Source organism: Pseudophryne corroboree, chromosome 4, assembly GCF_028390025.1.
Source record: "Pseudophryne corroboree isolate aPseCor3 chromosome 4, aPseCor3.hap2, whole genome shotgun sequence".
NCBI lineage: Eukaryota > Metazoa > Chordata > Amphibia > Anura > Myobatrachidae > Pseudophryne > Pseudophryne corroboree.
Genome location: NC_086447.1, coordinates 600,325,733 through 600,342,280, shown reverse-complemented (window position 1 = coordinate 600,342,280; position 16,548 = coordinate 600,325,733). Strand labels below are relative to the sequence as shown.

Here is a 16,548-nt window from a genome sequence, read left to right as displayed (position 1 = left end):
ATTAGGTATATTAAAATGACTGAGATTGTATTTGATCATCAAAAGTGCAGCAGTGAAAATATGTCCTGCAAATTACTTGGGTATAGAAATACTCCCAAAAAAAGTTGGGTATAGAATTAATCCCAAAGTGGGTATTAAGGTTAGTGGAGCCCACTAATATTCATATTCTCTACACAACTCCATTACCATGAACCCATATTAATATGGGTTTTATTTAAAAAAATTCTTAGCGGTAATGATTGGTACAGGATACATTAACATTAACAATCCTAAATATCAAAGTGCATTAAGCACTACCTATAGAATTTCTTCCTCAATTATTTAGTGGCTCTTATCCCGGTTGCCAATCTTTCAGGTATAAGAAGCCAGTTGTAATCAAATCAAACTCACGTATGGGGAATTCTCAGAGTGTGGTTGAATAACAACACTGATACAGATGTATTCAAATTTTATATACACACAAAATACTATATTGGATTACAATTAGGATTTATGAGGAAAACACCAGCTGTTTATATTGACATAAACCATTGTACCTGCAGCCTGATGTGTTATTTGAAATCAAGTTTGAGCAAAAATCATATGTGAGTTTGAAATATGTGATTGGTACCCTCAAGCTGTGGGGACAGCTAAGTTTATGTTATACTCTATGCTGTGCCCTTGTTGTTACAATTAACGATTGGTTGTTCACACATATCTACAAGGTATAGGGATTTTTTCAACAATCATCAAATTGAATCCAAATATTCATACTTTTTCCGGGTATTTATACCCAATATTTGTCAAAGGAGACAGCAATATTTTGTACTCAAGCGAATGAATTGTATCCTTTGCTGCTACACTTCACCCGTAGGTTATTTCCGCACAAAATAAGTATAACCAATTGAGTGCTCTAAGAGTATATTGTGCTTATATAAAAATCACATGAATTAGCACCAGGCTGACAAGGAAAAGACAGACCAAAAAACCAAACCACAAAACCTATTCTTGTGCTCTATAAAGAGATATGGTATACCTCCGTTGTTATAACCGCCGATATTGTTGTTCAGTCACATCCAAGGGTAGGAGATTTTCTCATAACATACAGCCACAGTATGAAAAAACAGGTCATATGTATCTGAGGCGTCCGCATTCACACATAAGTATATATAATGATGATTGAACTAAATAGTGTTAGGTGTGAAAACCTGCGTGGATCATTAGTGGCGTTTTACGGGAGGCACATTCCCACATATCAAATAGACACAATATGTTGATTACGTCTCCTCAATTATACGTAATCACAAAGAACATATATTGAATAATTTAGATAACAGTTTAAATCATTAGAATACATCATGTGGTCAGGCTATAGTCATATTAGCATATGTATGTGTATAAAAATTCCCAAAATACGAGAGAGAAAGAAACCAGTGAAAAAACCTGTTACTTCTGCTGTCGTTCCTTCTTGATTTACCTGCGCCTATGGTAATCAGCGGAGGGAAGATGAGAGAGTGAGACAGGAAAATTAACTGATTTAGAAGGAAGAAGGGTGCCGTTCTGCTGTTCCCGTTAGAGCGCATACGGCTACCTGGTGTCCTAGGACATTGCAGGAAGCCGTAGCGCAATGCAGGAATGAGAGTTGGCTAAATAAGTACCAAATTTCAGGGAATCAACAGATTGAGTGTGTAGAGAAAAACCCGCATCACGGGCGTATGAGCTCACGGGCCTCCCACTGGCAGCGGCATCAGCTCTAATTCAGCTGTGGAATGGATAACGCGTTTCACTCGTAGGCTTGTTCACATCCTGTCACATGCAGCTTCCACGGCACACCACTACCATGGACTTTATATAATAGATCCTTAATGGTCTGTAATCACAATTGATTAGATTGACTAGATTGACATATACGTGAGCCAATAAAAGGGGTTAAATTGGAACAGCCACCTTTGAGAGTTTTTTTTCTTCTTTTTTTCTTTTTTTCTCTTTTCTTTTTTCTCCAAAAGGTCACGCCTATAAGTACACCTGTAAGTTTATTAGCAAATTGCGTTCTTCCAGGAAACAGCTATAGACAAAACCATACTTTTGTAGGCGTATAGTATGTATACATATGCATCCATTTTTCAAAATAAACATGTATCACATAATTATTATTAAGATGATTAATTTTAGTTGATACCCTCGGCTATTATTTTATTGCCATATTATTAATATACATAAAATTGTGTGGTTATTGGTTATTTATCCCAAACCGCCCACCATGCAATACAGATTATAGTTAAAGTGAATTGCCTGTATCAGATTGACAGATGCAATAAAGTAAAAATTACCTATAATGTAATAGGTTAATTTGTCCACAGAGAAACTGTGAATATATTTATGAAACCATATATATTAAGCTGCATATGCATGCACATTCATGTGCATAAATTTACATACATAAACCCCACATACGAAATGTCCATATGTACTGGAGAAAATTGAGAGAACATAGAGTACTGTAAGGACAAGTATAATAATGGAAGAGTACAATTTAAATTATTATCATAGATTGATTTATATCCTATGTTTGTTATATTTAATTTATTCTTATTCTAAAATTTCTTTATATTATTTTATTATTAACCTTTTATTTTTTAATTATTTTTTATTCTTGTTTTTTATTTATTATTTTGAAATTAGGAAAGGACACCTTTTGATAAAAATATTAAATAATAAAAAATATTTGAGCTTCCGCAAAAATATAAGAAATTTTTTCTACTTATGCATGTGCACCCCCATCTATACACACATATATGTACACATATACACATACATATATATATATATATATATATACATACACATACACACATAAGTGTACATCCATATATCCCTCCCTGTGTGTGTATATGCACACGTACATACATGGGTATGAAAAATTGAATGGAAATAATATGAGGCTACATAGACAGTAAATTGATAAAGAGAAAAAAAGGGAGGAAAAGGAAAAGGGGGGAAGGACAAAAAGGAAAGAGAAAAGGGGAGGAGTAGGGAAAAACCAAAGGAAAGGAGAAAGGTATAGTCCAGATCGTTCTTATATGTTGGTATATGAGGGCGGTATAAAGGGATTGATTACAGATAGTGTAATTAATGTGATTATTATCACAGAAAGGGACTATAGTTGATGTGTTCATTAAGTCCACCTGGAGTTAAGGCATCCAATTTGAATGTCCAACGACTTTCACGTTTCAGTAACTCTCTAGTAAGATCTCCCCCCCTAATGCCAAGGTGCACTGTCTCTAGGCCAAATGCTTTAAAAGTCTTCAGATCACCTTTGTGCTTGCAGTGAAAATGTCTGGCCACAGTAGTCGGTTGTTTTCCCCTACTCATATCCAAAACAGCATTTCTCACCGTGCCAATATGTTCAAGGATGCGTTGTTGTAGCATCCTCGTGGTCATTCCCACATATTTAACACCGCATTCACATTGGATGCAGTAGACCACCCCAGTTGTTCGACAGTTGATATAGTCCTTGATTTTGGTGTTATTGCCGTATCTATCCGTGATTTCCTTTTTCCTAATCATATACTGGCAAGCTTTGCATGATCCACATGCAAAGGAACCTACCAGGGTGGGATTTTTTGGTTTAGTACGGGTAAAATGACTCCTAACAAGATGATCTCGTAAGTTTGGTGCCCTGCGCCAACTCATGGATACAGTTGATCTCAGTTGTCCTGCGAGATCCGGGTCGGCCAAGAGAACATGCCAATGCTTTTGAAGACTGTTCTTAATTAGTCTCCATTCACTGTTAAAATTACTGATAAATCTCACTTCCTCTTTGTTTTTAACTTTAGTATTGTTTCCACCAAAAATTAATGTCTCCCTATTGATGTTTCTTAGGGAGTATTTTGCTCTCTTGATAGAGTTATTGCTATATCCCCTTTCTCTAAGTCTCCGTGTGAGTTCATCACTCTGTTGCTGGAATATACCGGTTTCAGAACAATTTCTGCGCAACCGCAGAAATTCGCCTTTCGGTATATTCTCCACAGTTGGTGGAAAGTGATGGCTCGTCTGGTGGAGTAGTGAATTAGTGGCTGTGGTCTTACGAAAAAGCTTAGTCTCTATCTGATCATGATTGTTCTTATAGATCTTTATATCCAAAAAGGAGATTTCAGTATCACTTATTTCATAAGTCAATCTCAGATTAAGGCTATTACAGTTAAGTTTCTCAATGAACTGAAGCAGGAGTTCTTGTCCTGCATCCCAAATCAGAAAGATGTCATCGATATAGCGATACCACATGATCACATGTTTTGTGAATTGTTCATTATCGCCACTAAACACCATCTCTCTTTCCCACCAACCTAAGTATAGGTTAGCGTAGGTGGGCGCACATGCCGTGCCCATTGCCGTTCCTCTTACCTGTAGGAAGTATTTGTCATCAAAAGTAAAGAAGTTATGATTCAAAACGAAGTGCAGTAGCTCTAAGAGAAATTCTTGAAAATCACCAAATTCACTCATATTTAGAAAGTACTTCACTGCAGAGATGCCTGCATTGTGATCGATACTCGTGTATAAAGCCTCGACATCTAGACCCACCAATAGATAGCTTTCTCCTAGGCTGATATCTTGTATTTTTCTAAGGATATCTCTCGTATCCTGTATATAGGAGGGGAGACCTATCACCAGGTCTCTTAGATGTAGATCAAGGAATCGACTGGCCTTCTCAGATATACTGTTTATTCCAGAGACTATTGGTCTCCCAGGAGGCGTTCCAGGATCCTTGTGTACCTTCGGCAGTAGGTATAAGGTAGGGGTTGTGGGATTTTCAGTCCAAAGATATTCATATTCGTGTTTGGATATGATTCCATTTGCACGAGAGTCTTCCAGGATCCTTTTATATTTACTTTTTATGTAATCCATAGGGTTAAGTAGTAGGTGTTTATAACAATTACTGTCATAAAGTTGTTTATAGGCCTCTTTCATATATTGTTCCTTAGGCCAAATCACCACATTACCACCCTTGTCTGATGGCTTAATGGTTACATCATCCCAACTCTTGATGTTTTTAAGACACTCCCATTCCTCTCTACTAAGATTTTTATCCACTTTATATAGATGTCGGTTTATATATAAAGTGTCAAATTCTTTGGATACTAGATTGGTAAAGACCTTAATTTCTGGACAAATAGCCTCTGGTGGAAAAAATGTCGATTTCTTCCTACAGGTGGGTTTACTTGTACTTGGATATGTAGGTGTTATGTCCCCCGATTCCTCATTCAATTCCTCTAGGGCGGCCAAAGCTACAGATTCCTGTTCCGTAAGTTCTTCACCAGCTGTTATATCAAGGTCATCCTTTCTGGTTATAAAAAACTTTTTTAAAAGGAGTTTGCGTTCAAAAAGCTTAAGATCTTTTTCTAATGAGAAGCGATCAAAGTTAACAGTCGGAGAGAAAGACAGACCTCTACTGAGAACGTTCTCCTCTAATGCTGTCAACTCATGATCCGACAGATTAATTACCTTAAGGCTATCCATCACAGGCCCTTCCGTGCCCGAATTGGATATCTGTTGGGCGACGGGGAGCCCCATCTTGCTCTTCCTCTTCTTCGAGGACCGCCTTGTCTTCCTCTTGTTTCCTGATGTCCACCCTTGACACCTTTCTGGTTCTCTAAAAAAACCCTATTCTTAGTATTGGAATCTCTTTGTCTACTGAAAAATTGTGTATCATTGGTGTCTTCCCCAGACGAGTCGGCTTCTGACGATGAATATCCGTAGGTTTCCTGTGTGCCCTTATTATATTCTTTTCTTTGTGTATTTCTCCACACAAAAACTTGTCCCGTGGCAAAATCTTTTTTATCTCTAAGAAACTTGCCCCTTTTACGGTCAATGATGGTTTGTTCATACTTTTCAAGATCAATTTTATTCTGTTCGAAGGTTTTTTGAAACTGAACATCCGTTTCCCATTGTTCCAGGGTTTTTCCCAAAGATTCAATTTCTTTTTCACACTCGTTTAGTAGTAGATTATCGTGTTTCAAAAGAATGTTCATAAGCTCATGCGAGCATTTAAGCAGGCAAGCTTCCCATTCGTTCTTGAGTGTCTCTGTTGCCAAAGGGAATGCTGGGAACACCTTGGGCCGCAGACCTCTCGGATAGATCCGTTGTTTCTGGTAGTTCTCAAGGGTGGTGATATCCCAATTAACCTTAAGAGATTTCTTAGAAAATCTCTTTTTGAATATGATAGTTGGTTTTCTTTTTGAATTTAAAGTAGTCTCCTGCTGAAGTTTATCTCCTCTCTTAGGAGTACTTCTTTAGAGACGGGAGCGATCTAGTGCGGTTTGTCTCGCCACTCTCTATCCTTTGTATAAACTCATTCAAGAGGAATGTGCTCCCTTGCCTTCTATACCTACAGTATGTCAAACCATCCCAATTGAAATCCTTTCACATGTTTTTATGTTTCTCCTGCACTATTCCTCGCAACTCAGTTTTAGGCAATACGCCTTGCTCATTGCATCCTTTGGAATTCCCCCATGGAGGTGAGAACTGGACTCATAGTAAAGCAGATTATCTGGTTTACATTGCTTCAAATGGCTGCTATATGCTTTTATTTTAAATAGAAAACAATGATTAAAGCTAATTTTTTTTTTCAGAAAAAAAAGTGCTCTCATTAAATTAGGGGTACATAAAAATGGGTACAAGTTTACAGTGCATCCGGAGAGTATTCACAGTATTAATTTATTCCATATTGGAATAAGTTTGTAACATAACTAAATGTGGAAAAAGTGAAGCGCTGTGAATACTTTCCGGATGCACTGTATATTTGGGTCATTTTGGGAGACTTGAAAAATAAAGTGGAAAAAGACTGACTACTCCCACATACAAGCCTAAACAGATTTGTCCCACTCATTAAGCACCCCATTATACCTGTCACATACTTTGAACCCCAAATTCTGTCACTTTGCACATTTTCACCCAGAAATTACATTATCGGCCAGTTAAAAATCATTCAAAGTGCCTACTTAGTTATACCACTTTTACACTCGCACTCCCGGGTCACTCCCGGGATGCTTCCCGGGATGCGTCCCGGGATGCCTTCCCGGGACTGACCCCTTTCACACTGCACTAAGACCTGGGATCGACCCGGGACAGCCCCATTTACACTGATCCCGGGATATCCCTGCAAATGCACATGTGTGTCATTAGAAATGGCCTTTTCTGGCTCACATTGATGAGGTCACACTAGTCAACAAAGGGAGGGGTGGTGCCTGCTCACACCATTGCTGCAGTCATGGCCGACGGAGTACCAGTGTGTATGCCTGAGCTCATGATTCTTTCTGCTTTGCAGATGTTTCATACAGCCACTGACAGCATGATGCAGCTTATCACACTGTGCAGTATACTGCACATATATTTTATGAGGAGGAGGAGGGCGCAATTTATGCTGGATAGGGCTGCTAGTCGCCGCCAATATTTGCGCAGGAGGAGAGCCTTCATATCATCCAGGATGAGTATCATACTGAGCGTGAGTATGGGCCCTAACCGCTCATTTTGGTCCAGAGATCGCCGGCACGGAGAAGCCTTTATGAGGACCGTGGAAGCTTACCAGGATGAGGAGTGGATGGCTAACTTCCGTGTGTCTCGTGCAACCTTTAACTACATCCTGGAATTACTTACCCCAGCACTTGACATGCAGACCACCAGGCTTAGGAGACCCATCGAGGCACGCAGGAGATTAGCTATTGCATTGTGGTGGTATGCTACCCCAGGAGAGTACCGCTCAGTCTCATGCTTGTTCGGTGTTGCAATCTCCACCTGCTGTGTCATAGTCCACCAGGTGACTAAAGCAATTGTATCTACCTTATACAAGCGCTTCATATCTCTACCACAAGGACAGCGCTTACAGGATACCATCATTGGATTTGTGAAGCGAGGCTATCCGCAGTGTGGAGGAGCGATTGATGGGACACACATCCCCATTATTGCCCCACGTGACAACCATGCTGACTATTTTAATAGGAAGGGCTGGCACTCCATCATATTACAGGCTGTTGTGGACCACAAATATTGGTAAGTGTTTATTTTTGGGGTGGTGGGATGAGTTGCATGTGTGAGTTTTACATTCTAATTGTTTTCAATGTTACTGTTCTTTAGTTTCCTAGATGTGTTTATTGGCTGGCCAGGCCGATCTCATGACTCCCGAGTTCTTGCCAATTCTGACCTGTACAACATCGTAGAGGAGAAGCAGGGAGGCTGGCTGTACCCCAAAGAGTGTGCAAAGATTGTGAATGGGGTGGAGATCCCTGTCCACATCATCGGGGATGCTGCATACCCTTTACGCCCCTGGATTATGAAAGGCTACACCCAACAGGTCCAGTTAACCCCAGAGCAACAAACCTATACTCACACCCTGAGTTCAGCAAGGATGGTGGTTGAGAACGCCTTTGGCAGGTTAAAAGGAAGATGGCGTTGTTTGATGAAGCGCAATGATGTGGACCTTATGAATATGCCTAATGTAGTAGCTGCGTGCTGTATACTGCACAACATCTGTGAACTGCAAAATGAGCTATTCCTTCCTGAGTGGACTGTGCAGGACCCTGAGGTTATAAACCCACATGTGGAAGGTGCTTTGTTTGGGACTGCCTCAAACTCCGCTGCAGAACAAATACGCCACACTATTACGTCCAACCTTGCAGCACTGGTACAATAGTGTTTAAGAATCAGCACAACATGTTTGGTGAATGAAAATGTTTTTATTTTGTATTCCACCTTTGATCTTTGGGTTCATTATTTATGTTTTTCCAAAAAAAACACATTGCCAGCAACTGTGTATATATGCATAAACAATGTAGAAAACACTGTAAACATGGTCTACTTTACGCACAAATGGGAATGTTATGCCTAGATTTGCAAACAAGTTTTTATTGGCATAAAAAAAAAAAAACACTGGTAGGTTTGTAGATACAACACCATAAACCACAGTGTCCCTGCAGTATATTATCACTGTGTAAAAAACAAATAAAAAGTGCTTTAATGTAGACACTATACAAAACAGAACATAGAAAAAAATGAAGGAAGGCACAAACAGTTGTGCATAAACAATGACCACACTGTGGTTATTTAACAACAAATAACAACCAAAAAAAGCAATTCACTGTGTTTCACGGCAAATTGCGCAATACAGTAAACTCTGGGCTTGGCGCACTAGATGGTGCAGTATTTGGGGCATAGTATGGACCAGGATTAAATGATGAAAAACCCTGCTCAGGGGGGTATTGTGAGTTGTGGTGTTGGTTTGGTGCTCTTGAGGTATTGGTCATACGCTCATAGAACGCCATGTTCATTTGGTGCAATTCCCTGTGGCGGTCATACTGCTCTCTACTCATGCGTTCCTGCATTGTCATGACTTGGGAAAGGAATGCATCATGCATTTGGCGTTCTGCCTCTAGAAACCTGTCGAGCCTTGCATCCTCCTGTGCGGACATTGTAGCGTCCATCTCTCGGAGTTGGTCGACAAGGACATTTGACATGGCTTTAGCCACTTGCTCCGCTCTGTTCAATTTCTTCCTTCTAGGCGGTACGGTGTAAACTGTGAGGAGAAGAAATACAAAATGAGCGTATATAAAAATAGCAGCGTTAGCAAACATGTGTTTGTGGCATTAATCCACCTATACACTAGCTACTCTGCAACATTGAACTTTTTTTAAAAATGCAAAGCCCCCCTGCGTGGGGGCAGAAAATGCAAAGTGTGCCACCGTGCCAGCAGCGTGTTGAGCGCAGTGATCCTGCAAGGGGCTCATTAGCGCTCGCCACGCTGCCGCCACACTGGCCACTCATACTACGCACATAACCGGATGATTAACAATTGTGGATTTGTGCTATGAGTGTTAATTTCTAAACATGTACTTACTGTTTTTCTGTAAAGTTGGGGTGACGGCACTTTGTACAGTCCCACTGTCACTGGTCTGAGCATCCACGACGTCTTCAATGGTTGCAGTTATGCTGTCGTCGTTTCTGGATGTGTTTATGGACGGCTGGGATGATGTGTCGCTGTCCTCAGGTGTGTCGTCAATTAACAACGGTGATGATGGACAGACGTCACTGCTTGTCTGTGTCTCTTCTGGAGTGCCTTCTGTAGCAGTGTACTGTGAACTGGAAGACAGACTCACCGGACTGCATATAGCTGTGTTTCCAAAGATATTGGCGCACATGTCATAGTACTGCCAGTCGATACGGCCAACACCGCTCTTTTTCCTGTTGTTGTCATGCACCTTAAGGAAATGCTTTTTAAGAGTTTTCATTTTGTTTAACACTTGCTGCTGTGTGCGGATGATTCCCCTGGCTTGCAGCATCTTGGAGATGTTTTTATAAATGACTGCATCTTTGCCTGTGCCTGTGATCTGCCTCATAATTTCCTCCTCTCCCCTAATGCTCAGCAACTCTCTCACCTCCTGGTCTGTCCAGGTCGCCATGCTGCCTTCCTCACACGCATCAAGGACGCTCCCCAGGGCTCTGAATGATGACATCATCTTTTCTGAGCCCATGAAAGCTCCAATCGGAGGCCTTTTAACAGTCCCGGGTAGTGAATCCCGGGACGGGCCCTTTCACACTACCCAGCTTCCCGGGACGGTCCCGGGTTCAACCCTGCTTTTGACCTGGGATGAAATCCCGGGATGCTCGTCCCGGGAAATTGTCCCTGTACCCATTTACACTGAGAAGAATCCCGGGATGATGCGCGTTCACGTGCAATATCCCGGGATTTTTCTGCGAGTGTAAAAGGGGTATTATTGGGAGGGGGGAAAGGGGGGTGGGGGGTGCTTGTTATATGGTTGTGTGCCAGGGCTTCTGAGCCAAATCCCTACACTTTGACATTGAAATAGTTTTTCCCTAACTTTGCACATGCTCAGAGTAGGTGAAGTGAAATTCACGGTTAAATTATCGATGATAAATTATTGTGGCTAATTTCATGATTTGCAGTAAAATCACAGTTTTTCGTGCAAAAAAACGAGTTATCACAGCTAATTGAATACTCCCCTATGTGTAATTGGAAATCTGCACATAGAAATTTACAAATGAAAATACTCCCCTGGCAGGCGAAATTATACCCAATAGTAATTTTCATTTTTAAAGTGAGGATTATAATTAAACATTAAAATACTCAAACAGGCAATTGAAAATCCCATTATTTTTTGATCATAGTTTTTTTAAAGTATATTTTAAGGTTCAGTTTAAACTTAAAAGGGACATAACTCATCTGCCTTAGGTTGGTAATGCTAATTGAACCCACTTTTTTTTGCACCAAAAAAATTAAATATGACATAAAGGAATGTGTAATGAACTCAGAGTTAAGCAAGATTGCTAAAACATTTTTTCCAGAACCTCCATATTTCATTTGACAAAGGGTCAAAATTTCAAAGTGATACGTGGATCAGGCACTGAGATGTGAATTTTTTTTCCAGATACAACTCAGAAATAATGGAGCATCAGGAGTGGCATTTCCCAGCAATTTTTCTAAACTTTGATCCCCTATATCTAAAAAACTATGAGGCCTAGAGCAGATATAATTGACATGGTTTAGTAGCTCTGTGGTAGTATCAAGTGTACAAAGTATCATGAAAATCTGAGTCGGTGACTGTCATGCCTGGGTGAACTTGCATGAAATGATCCTAAACTTAATAATGTGAGGGTTTTCTTTTAAATACTTTAACTTTACCGGAGGTGATCTAATTTAAAAAAAGAAATGGCAAAATGTAGATTTCACTATTTGCTAGATTCCATTCTGATAAAAAAAAAATGTTAATTGTGGGTGTTTGATATATAACAATGTAATAATTGTTTCTGGTTTTTTTTCTTCTATTTACACGTTTGCATTTTAAGCACTATTATTGGGTAACCTGTTCTGTGCATCGTTTTAGGACTTTGGCTTGGAGTAGAGTGGGACAATCCTTTGAGAGGAAAACATGATGGCTCCCATAACGGAACAAGATATTTTGCATGCAGGTAAATGTGTACCACATACATGTTTGATAATTATAGTGAACATTGGACACCATTCCATTTAGACATAAAATTAGTCGAGATTCTTTACCCCCCCCCAACATACATTCTCTAGTCCTCCTTTCTTTTAACAAAAAAGGGTGCTTTTTCCCCCATGTTCAGCTTTGCCCATATTTTTGTTAGACTGAGCTTCTATGGGGTCACACAATGTAGGTGTCCTGGATGCAGAGAGGAGTCCCTAGGACTGGCTGGTGTTATATACCTGATATAAGCCATGCAATCACTGTTACACACGCACACACGCGCACACACACACACACACACACACACACACACACACACACACACACACACACACACAGCGGGTGGGGAGGACGCCAACTGCTGTAGGACTACAAATCCCTGCATGCAAATTGGGACCTAGGACCATACTTTGGGAGGCAGCAGCTGTCTTGGCGTATAGAGACCGCACCTCAGTGCCCAGACTAATTATTGGCTGCTGCTGCTTCCTCTCGCCCTGTCCTCTTCTGGTGGAGCTGCCGTGCAGGAAGGGGGAGGCCCTGAGTAACAGGTCTGGGGGGATACATAGTTTACACAGGCACAGGAGTGTGTAAACGGCCACCCCTGCCCCATTCATAAGTGTTCTGATTGCCGGGGGTTTGGTTTCCCAGGAGTACACATTGGTGGTAGTGGGGAGCGGGAACCTGGCAGTAGGTAGCCCCTTAGGGCCCTGTCCTCCTCTGGTGGAGCTGCGTGTGGGAAGGGTGAGGCGCTGGGGAACAGGCCTGGGGACAGACATTGCTTACACAGACACAGGAGTGTGTGAGCGGCCATGTACCAGTGCTTGGGAAATGAAAGGGAACAGCTGGTGAGTCCTTGCTCACCGCTCCTGCCCCATTCATTAGCGTTCTAGTTGCTGGGGAGGGGGGAGTTTCATTGGTGGTGCTAGGAAGCGGGTACCTGCAGTGAAGGTTCTTGGACCCAGCAGAAGGTAGCCCCTTAGAGCTGAGAGGAAGGAGGGGAGGCAGAGTACCCATTTCTGCACCCTCTCAGATTCTGCACCCGGGGCGCATGCCCTCCTAGTTCTCCCCTAGTTGCAGTTAAGACCTATGTCTATCCTGTGATCTCTGAGGGTCACCATTGTTAGGGGATGTAATATACTGCTGGCATGTTCACAATGACATATAACTTAATTTTCAGAATTAAATTGTTTTAAAAATAGTTTGAGATACGGGAATGTACATTTCTCTGACGTCCTAAGTGGATGCTGGGGACTCCGTCAGGACCATGGGATTAGCGGCTCCGCAGGAGACAGGGCACAAAAGTAAAAGCTTTAGGATCAGGTGGTGTGCACTGGCTCCTCCCCCTATGACCCTCCTCCAAGCCTCAGTTAGATTTTTGTGCCCGGCCGAGAAGGGTGCAATCTAGGTGGCTCTCCTAAAGAGCTGCTTAGAGTAAAAGTTTGTTAGGTTTTTTATTTTCAGTGAGTCCTGCTGGCAACAGGCTCACTGCTACGAGGGACTTAGGGGAGAGAAGTGAACTCACCTGCGTGCAGGATGGATTGGCTTCTTAGGCTACTGGACACCATTAGCTCCAGAGGGAGTCGGAACACAGGTCTCACCCTGGGGTTCGTCCCGGAGCCGCGCCGCCGACCCCCCTTGCAGATGCCGAAAAGTGAAGGTCCAGAAACGGCGGCAGAAGACTCTTCAGTCTTCATAAGGTAGCGCACAGCACTGCAGCTGTGCGCCATTGTTGTCAGCACACTTCATAGCAGCGGTCACTGAGGGTGCAGGGCGCTGGGGGGGGGGGCGCCCTGGGCAGCAATGATAGTACCTTATTCTGGCTAAAAATACATCACATATAGCCCCTGGGGGCTATATGGATGTATTTAACCCCTGCCAGGTCTCAGAAAAACGGGAGAAGAAGCCCGCCGAAAAGGGGGCGGGGCCTATTCTCCTCAGCACACAGCGCCATTTTCCCTCACAGAAATGCTGGTGGGAAGGCTCCCAGGCTCTCCCCTGCACTGCACTACAGAAACAGGGTTAAAACAGAGAGGGGGGGCACTTATTTGGCGATATGTATATATATATTAAAATGCTATAAGGGAAAAACACTTATATAAAGGTTGTCCCTGTATAATTATAGCGTTTTTGGTGTGTGCTGGCAAACTCTCCTTCTGTCTCCCCAAAGGGCTAGTGGGGTCCTGTCCTCTATCAGAGCATTCCCTGTGTGTGTGCTGTGTGTCGGTACGTGTGTGTCGACATGTATGAGGACGATGTTGGTGAGGAGGCGGAGCAATTGCCTGAAATGGTGATGTCACTCTCTAGGGAGTCGACACCGGAATGGATGGCTTATTTAAGGAATTACGTGATAATGTCAACACGCTGCAAGGTCGGTTGACGACATGAGACGGCCGGCAAACAAATTAGTACCTGTCCAGGCGTCTCAAACACCGTCAGGGGCTGTAAAACGCTCATTTACCTCAGTCGGTCGACACAGACACGGACACTGACTCCAGTGTCGACGGTGAAGAAACAAACATATTTTCCTTTAGGGCCACACGTTACATGTTAAGGGCAATGAAGGAGGTGTTACATATTTCTGATACTACAAGTACCACAAGAAGGGTATTATGTGGGGTGTGAAAAAACTACCTGTAGTTTTTCCTGAATCAGATAAATTAAATGAAGTGTGTGATGATGCGTGGGTTTCCCCCGATAGAAAATTATTGGCGGTATACCCTTTCCCGCCAGAAGTTAGGGCGCGTTGGGAAACACCCTTTAGGGTGGATAAGGCGCTCACACGCTTATCAAAACAAGTGGCGGTACCGTCTCCAGATAGGGCCGCCCTCACGGAGCCAGCTGAGAGGCTGGAAAATATCCTAAAAAGGTATATACACACATACTGGTGTTATACTGCGACCAGCGATCGCCTCAGCCTGGATGTGCAGCGCTGGGGTGGCTTGGTCGGATTCCCTGACTGAAAATATTGATACTCTTGACAGGGACAGTATTTTATTGACTATAGAGCATTTAAAGGATGCATTTCTATATATGCGAGATGCACAGAGGGATATTTGCACTCTGGCATCAAGAGTAAGTGCGATGTCCATATCTGCCAGAAGATGTTTATGGACACGACAGTGGTCAGGTGATGCAGATTCCAAACGGCACATGGAAGTATTGCCGTATAAAGGGGAGGAGTTATTTGGGGTCGGTCCATCGGACCTGGTGGCCTCGGCAACAGCTGGAAAATCCACCTTTTTTACCCCAAATCACATCTCAGCAGAAAAAGACACCGTCTTTTCAGCCTCAGTCCTTTCGTCCCCATAAGGGCAAGCGGGCAAAAGGCCAGTCATATCTGCCCAGGGATAGAGGAAAGGGAAGAAGACTGCAGCAGGCAGCCCATTCCCAGGAACAGAAGCCCTCCACAGCTTCTGCCAAGTCCTCAGCATGACGCTGGGGCCGTACAAGCGGACTCAAGTGCGGTGGGGGGTCGTCTCAAGAGTTTCAGCGCGTAGTGGGCTCACTCGCAAGTGAACCCCTGGATCCTACAAGTAGTATCCCAGGGGTACAGACTGGAGATTCGAGACGTCTCCCCCTCGCAGGCTCCTGATGTCTGCTTTACCAACGTCTTCCTCCGACAGGGAGGCAGTATTGGAAACAATTCACAAGCTGTATTCCCAGCAGGTGATAATCAAAGTACCCCTCCTACAACAAGGAAAGGGGTATTATTCCACACTATATTGTGGTACTGAAGCCAGACGGCTCGGTGAGACCTATTCTAAATGGGAAATCTTTGAACACTTACAGTACATACAAAGGTTCAAATCAAGATGGAGTCACTCAGAGCAGTGATAGCGAACCAGGAAGAAGGGGACTATATGGTGTCCCTGGACATCAAGGATGCTTACCTCCATGTCCCAAATTGCCCTTCTCACCAAGGGTACCTCAGGTTCGTGGTACGGAACTGTCACTATCAGTTTCAGACGCTGCCGTTTGGATTGTCCACGGCACCCCGGGTCTTTACCAAAGTAATGGCCGAAATGATGATTCTTCTTCAAAGAAAAGGCGTCTTAATTATCCCTTACTTGGACGATCTCCTGATAAGGGCAAGGTCCAGAGAACAGTTGGAAGTCGGAGTAGCACTATCTCAAGTAGTTCTACGACAGCACGGGTGGATTCTAAATATCCAAAATCGCAGCCGTTTCCGACGACACGTCTGCTGTTCCTAGGGATGGTTCTGGACACAGTCCAGAAAAAGGTGTTTCTCCCGGAGGAGAAAGCCAGGGAGTTATCCGAGCTAGTCAGGAACCTCCTAAAACCAGGAAAAGTGTCAGTGCATCATTGCACAAGAGTCCTGGGAAAAATGGTGGCTTATTACGAAGCGATTCCATTCGGCAGATTCCACGCAAGAACTTTTCAGTGGGATCTGCTGGAAAAATGGTCCGGATCGCATTTTCAGATGCATCAGCGGATAACCCTATCTCCAAGGACAAGGGTGTCTCTCCTGTGGTGGTTACAGAGTGCTCATCTTCTAGAGGGCCGCAGATTCGGCATTCAGGATTGGATGCTGGTGACCACGGAGGCCAGCCTG

The 16,548-nt window shown here is 42.9% G+C and overlaps 1 protein-coding gene across 2 annotated transcripts in view; it reads left to right on the top strand.

The window, feature by feature from the left end:
- TBCE (tubulin folding cofactor E) overlaps positions 1-16,548 on the top strand; it is a 517,370-nt gene that overhangs the window by 83,722 nt on the left and 417,100 nt on the right. For both annotated transcript variants that reach the window (XR_010176094.1, XM_063917562.1), the window contains exon 5: positions 11,871-11,955. Coding sequence is in view for 1 of the 2 variants with exons in the window: in XM_063917562.1 (XP_063773632.1) it covers positions 11,871-11,955 (85 nt within the window). In the remaining variant the exon portion in view is untranslated. The remainder of the gene's footprint in view (positions 1-11,870; positions 11,956-16,548) is intronic.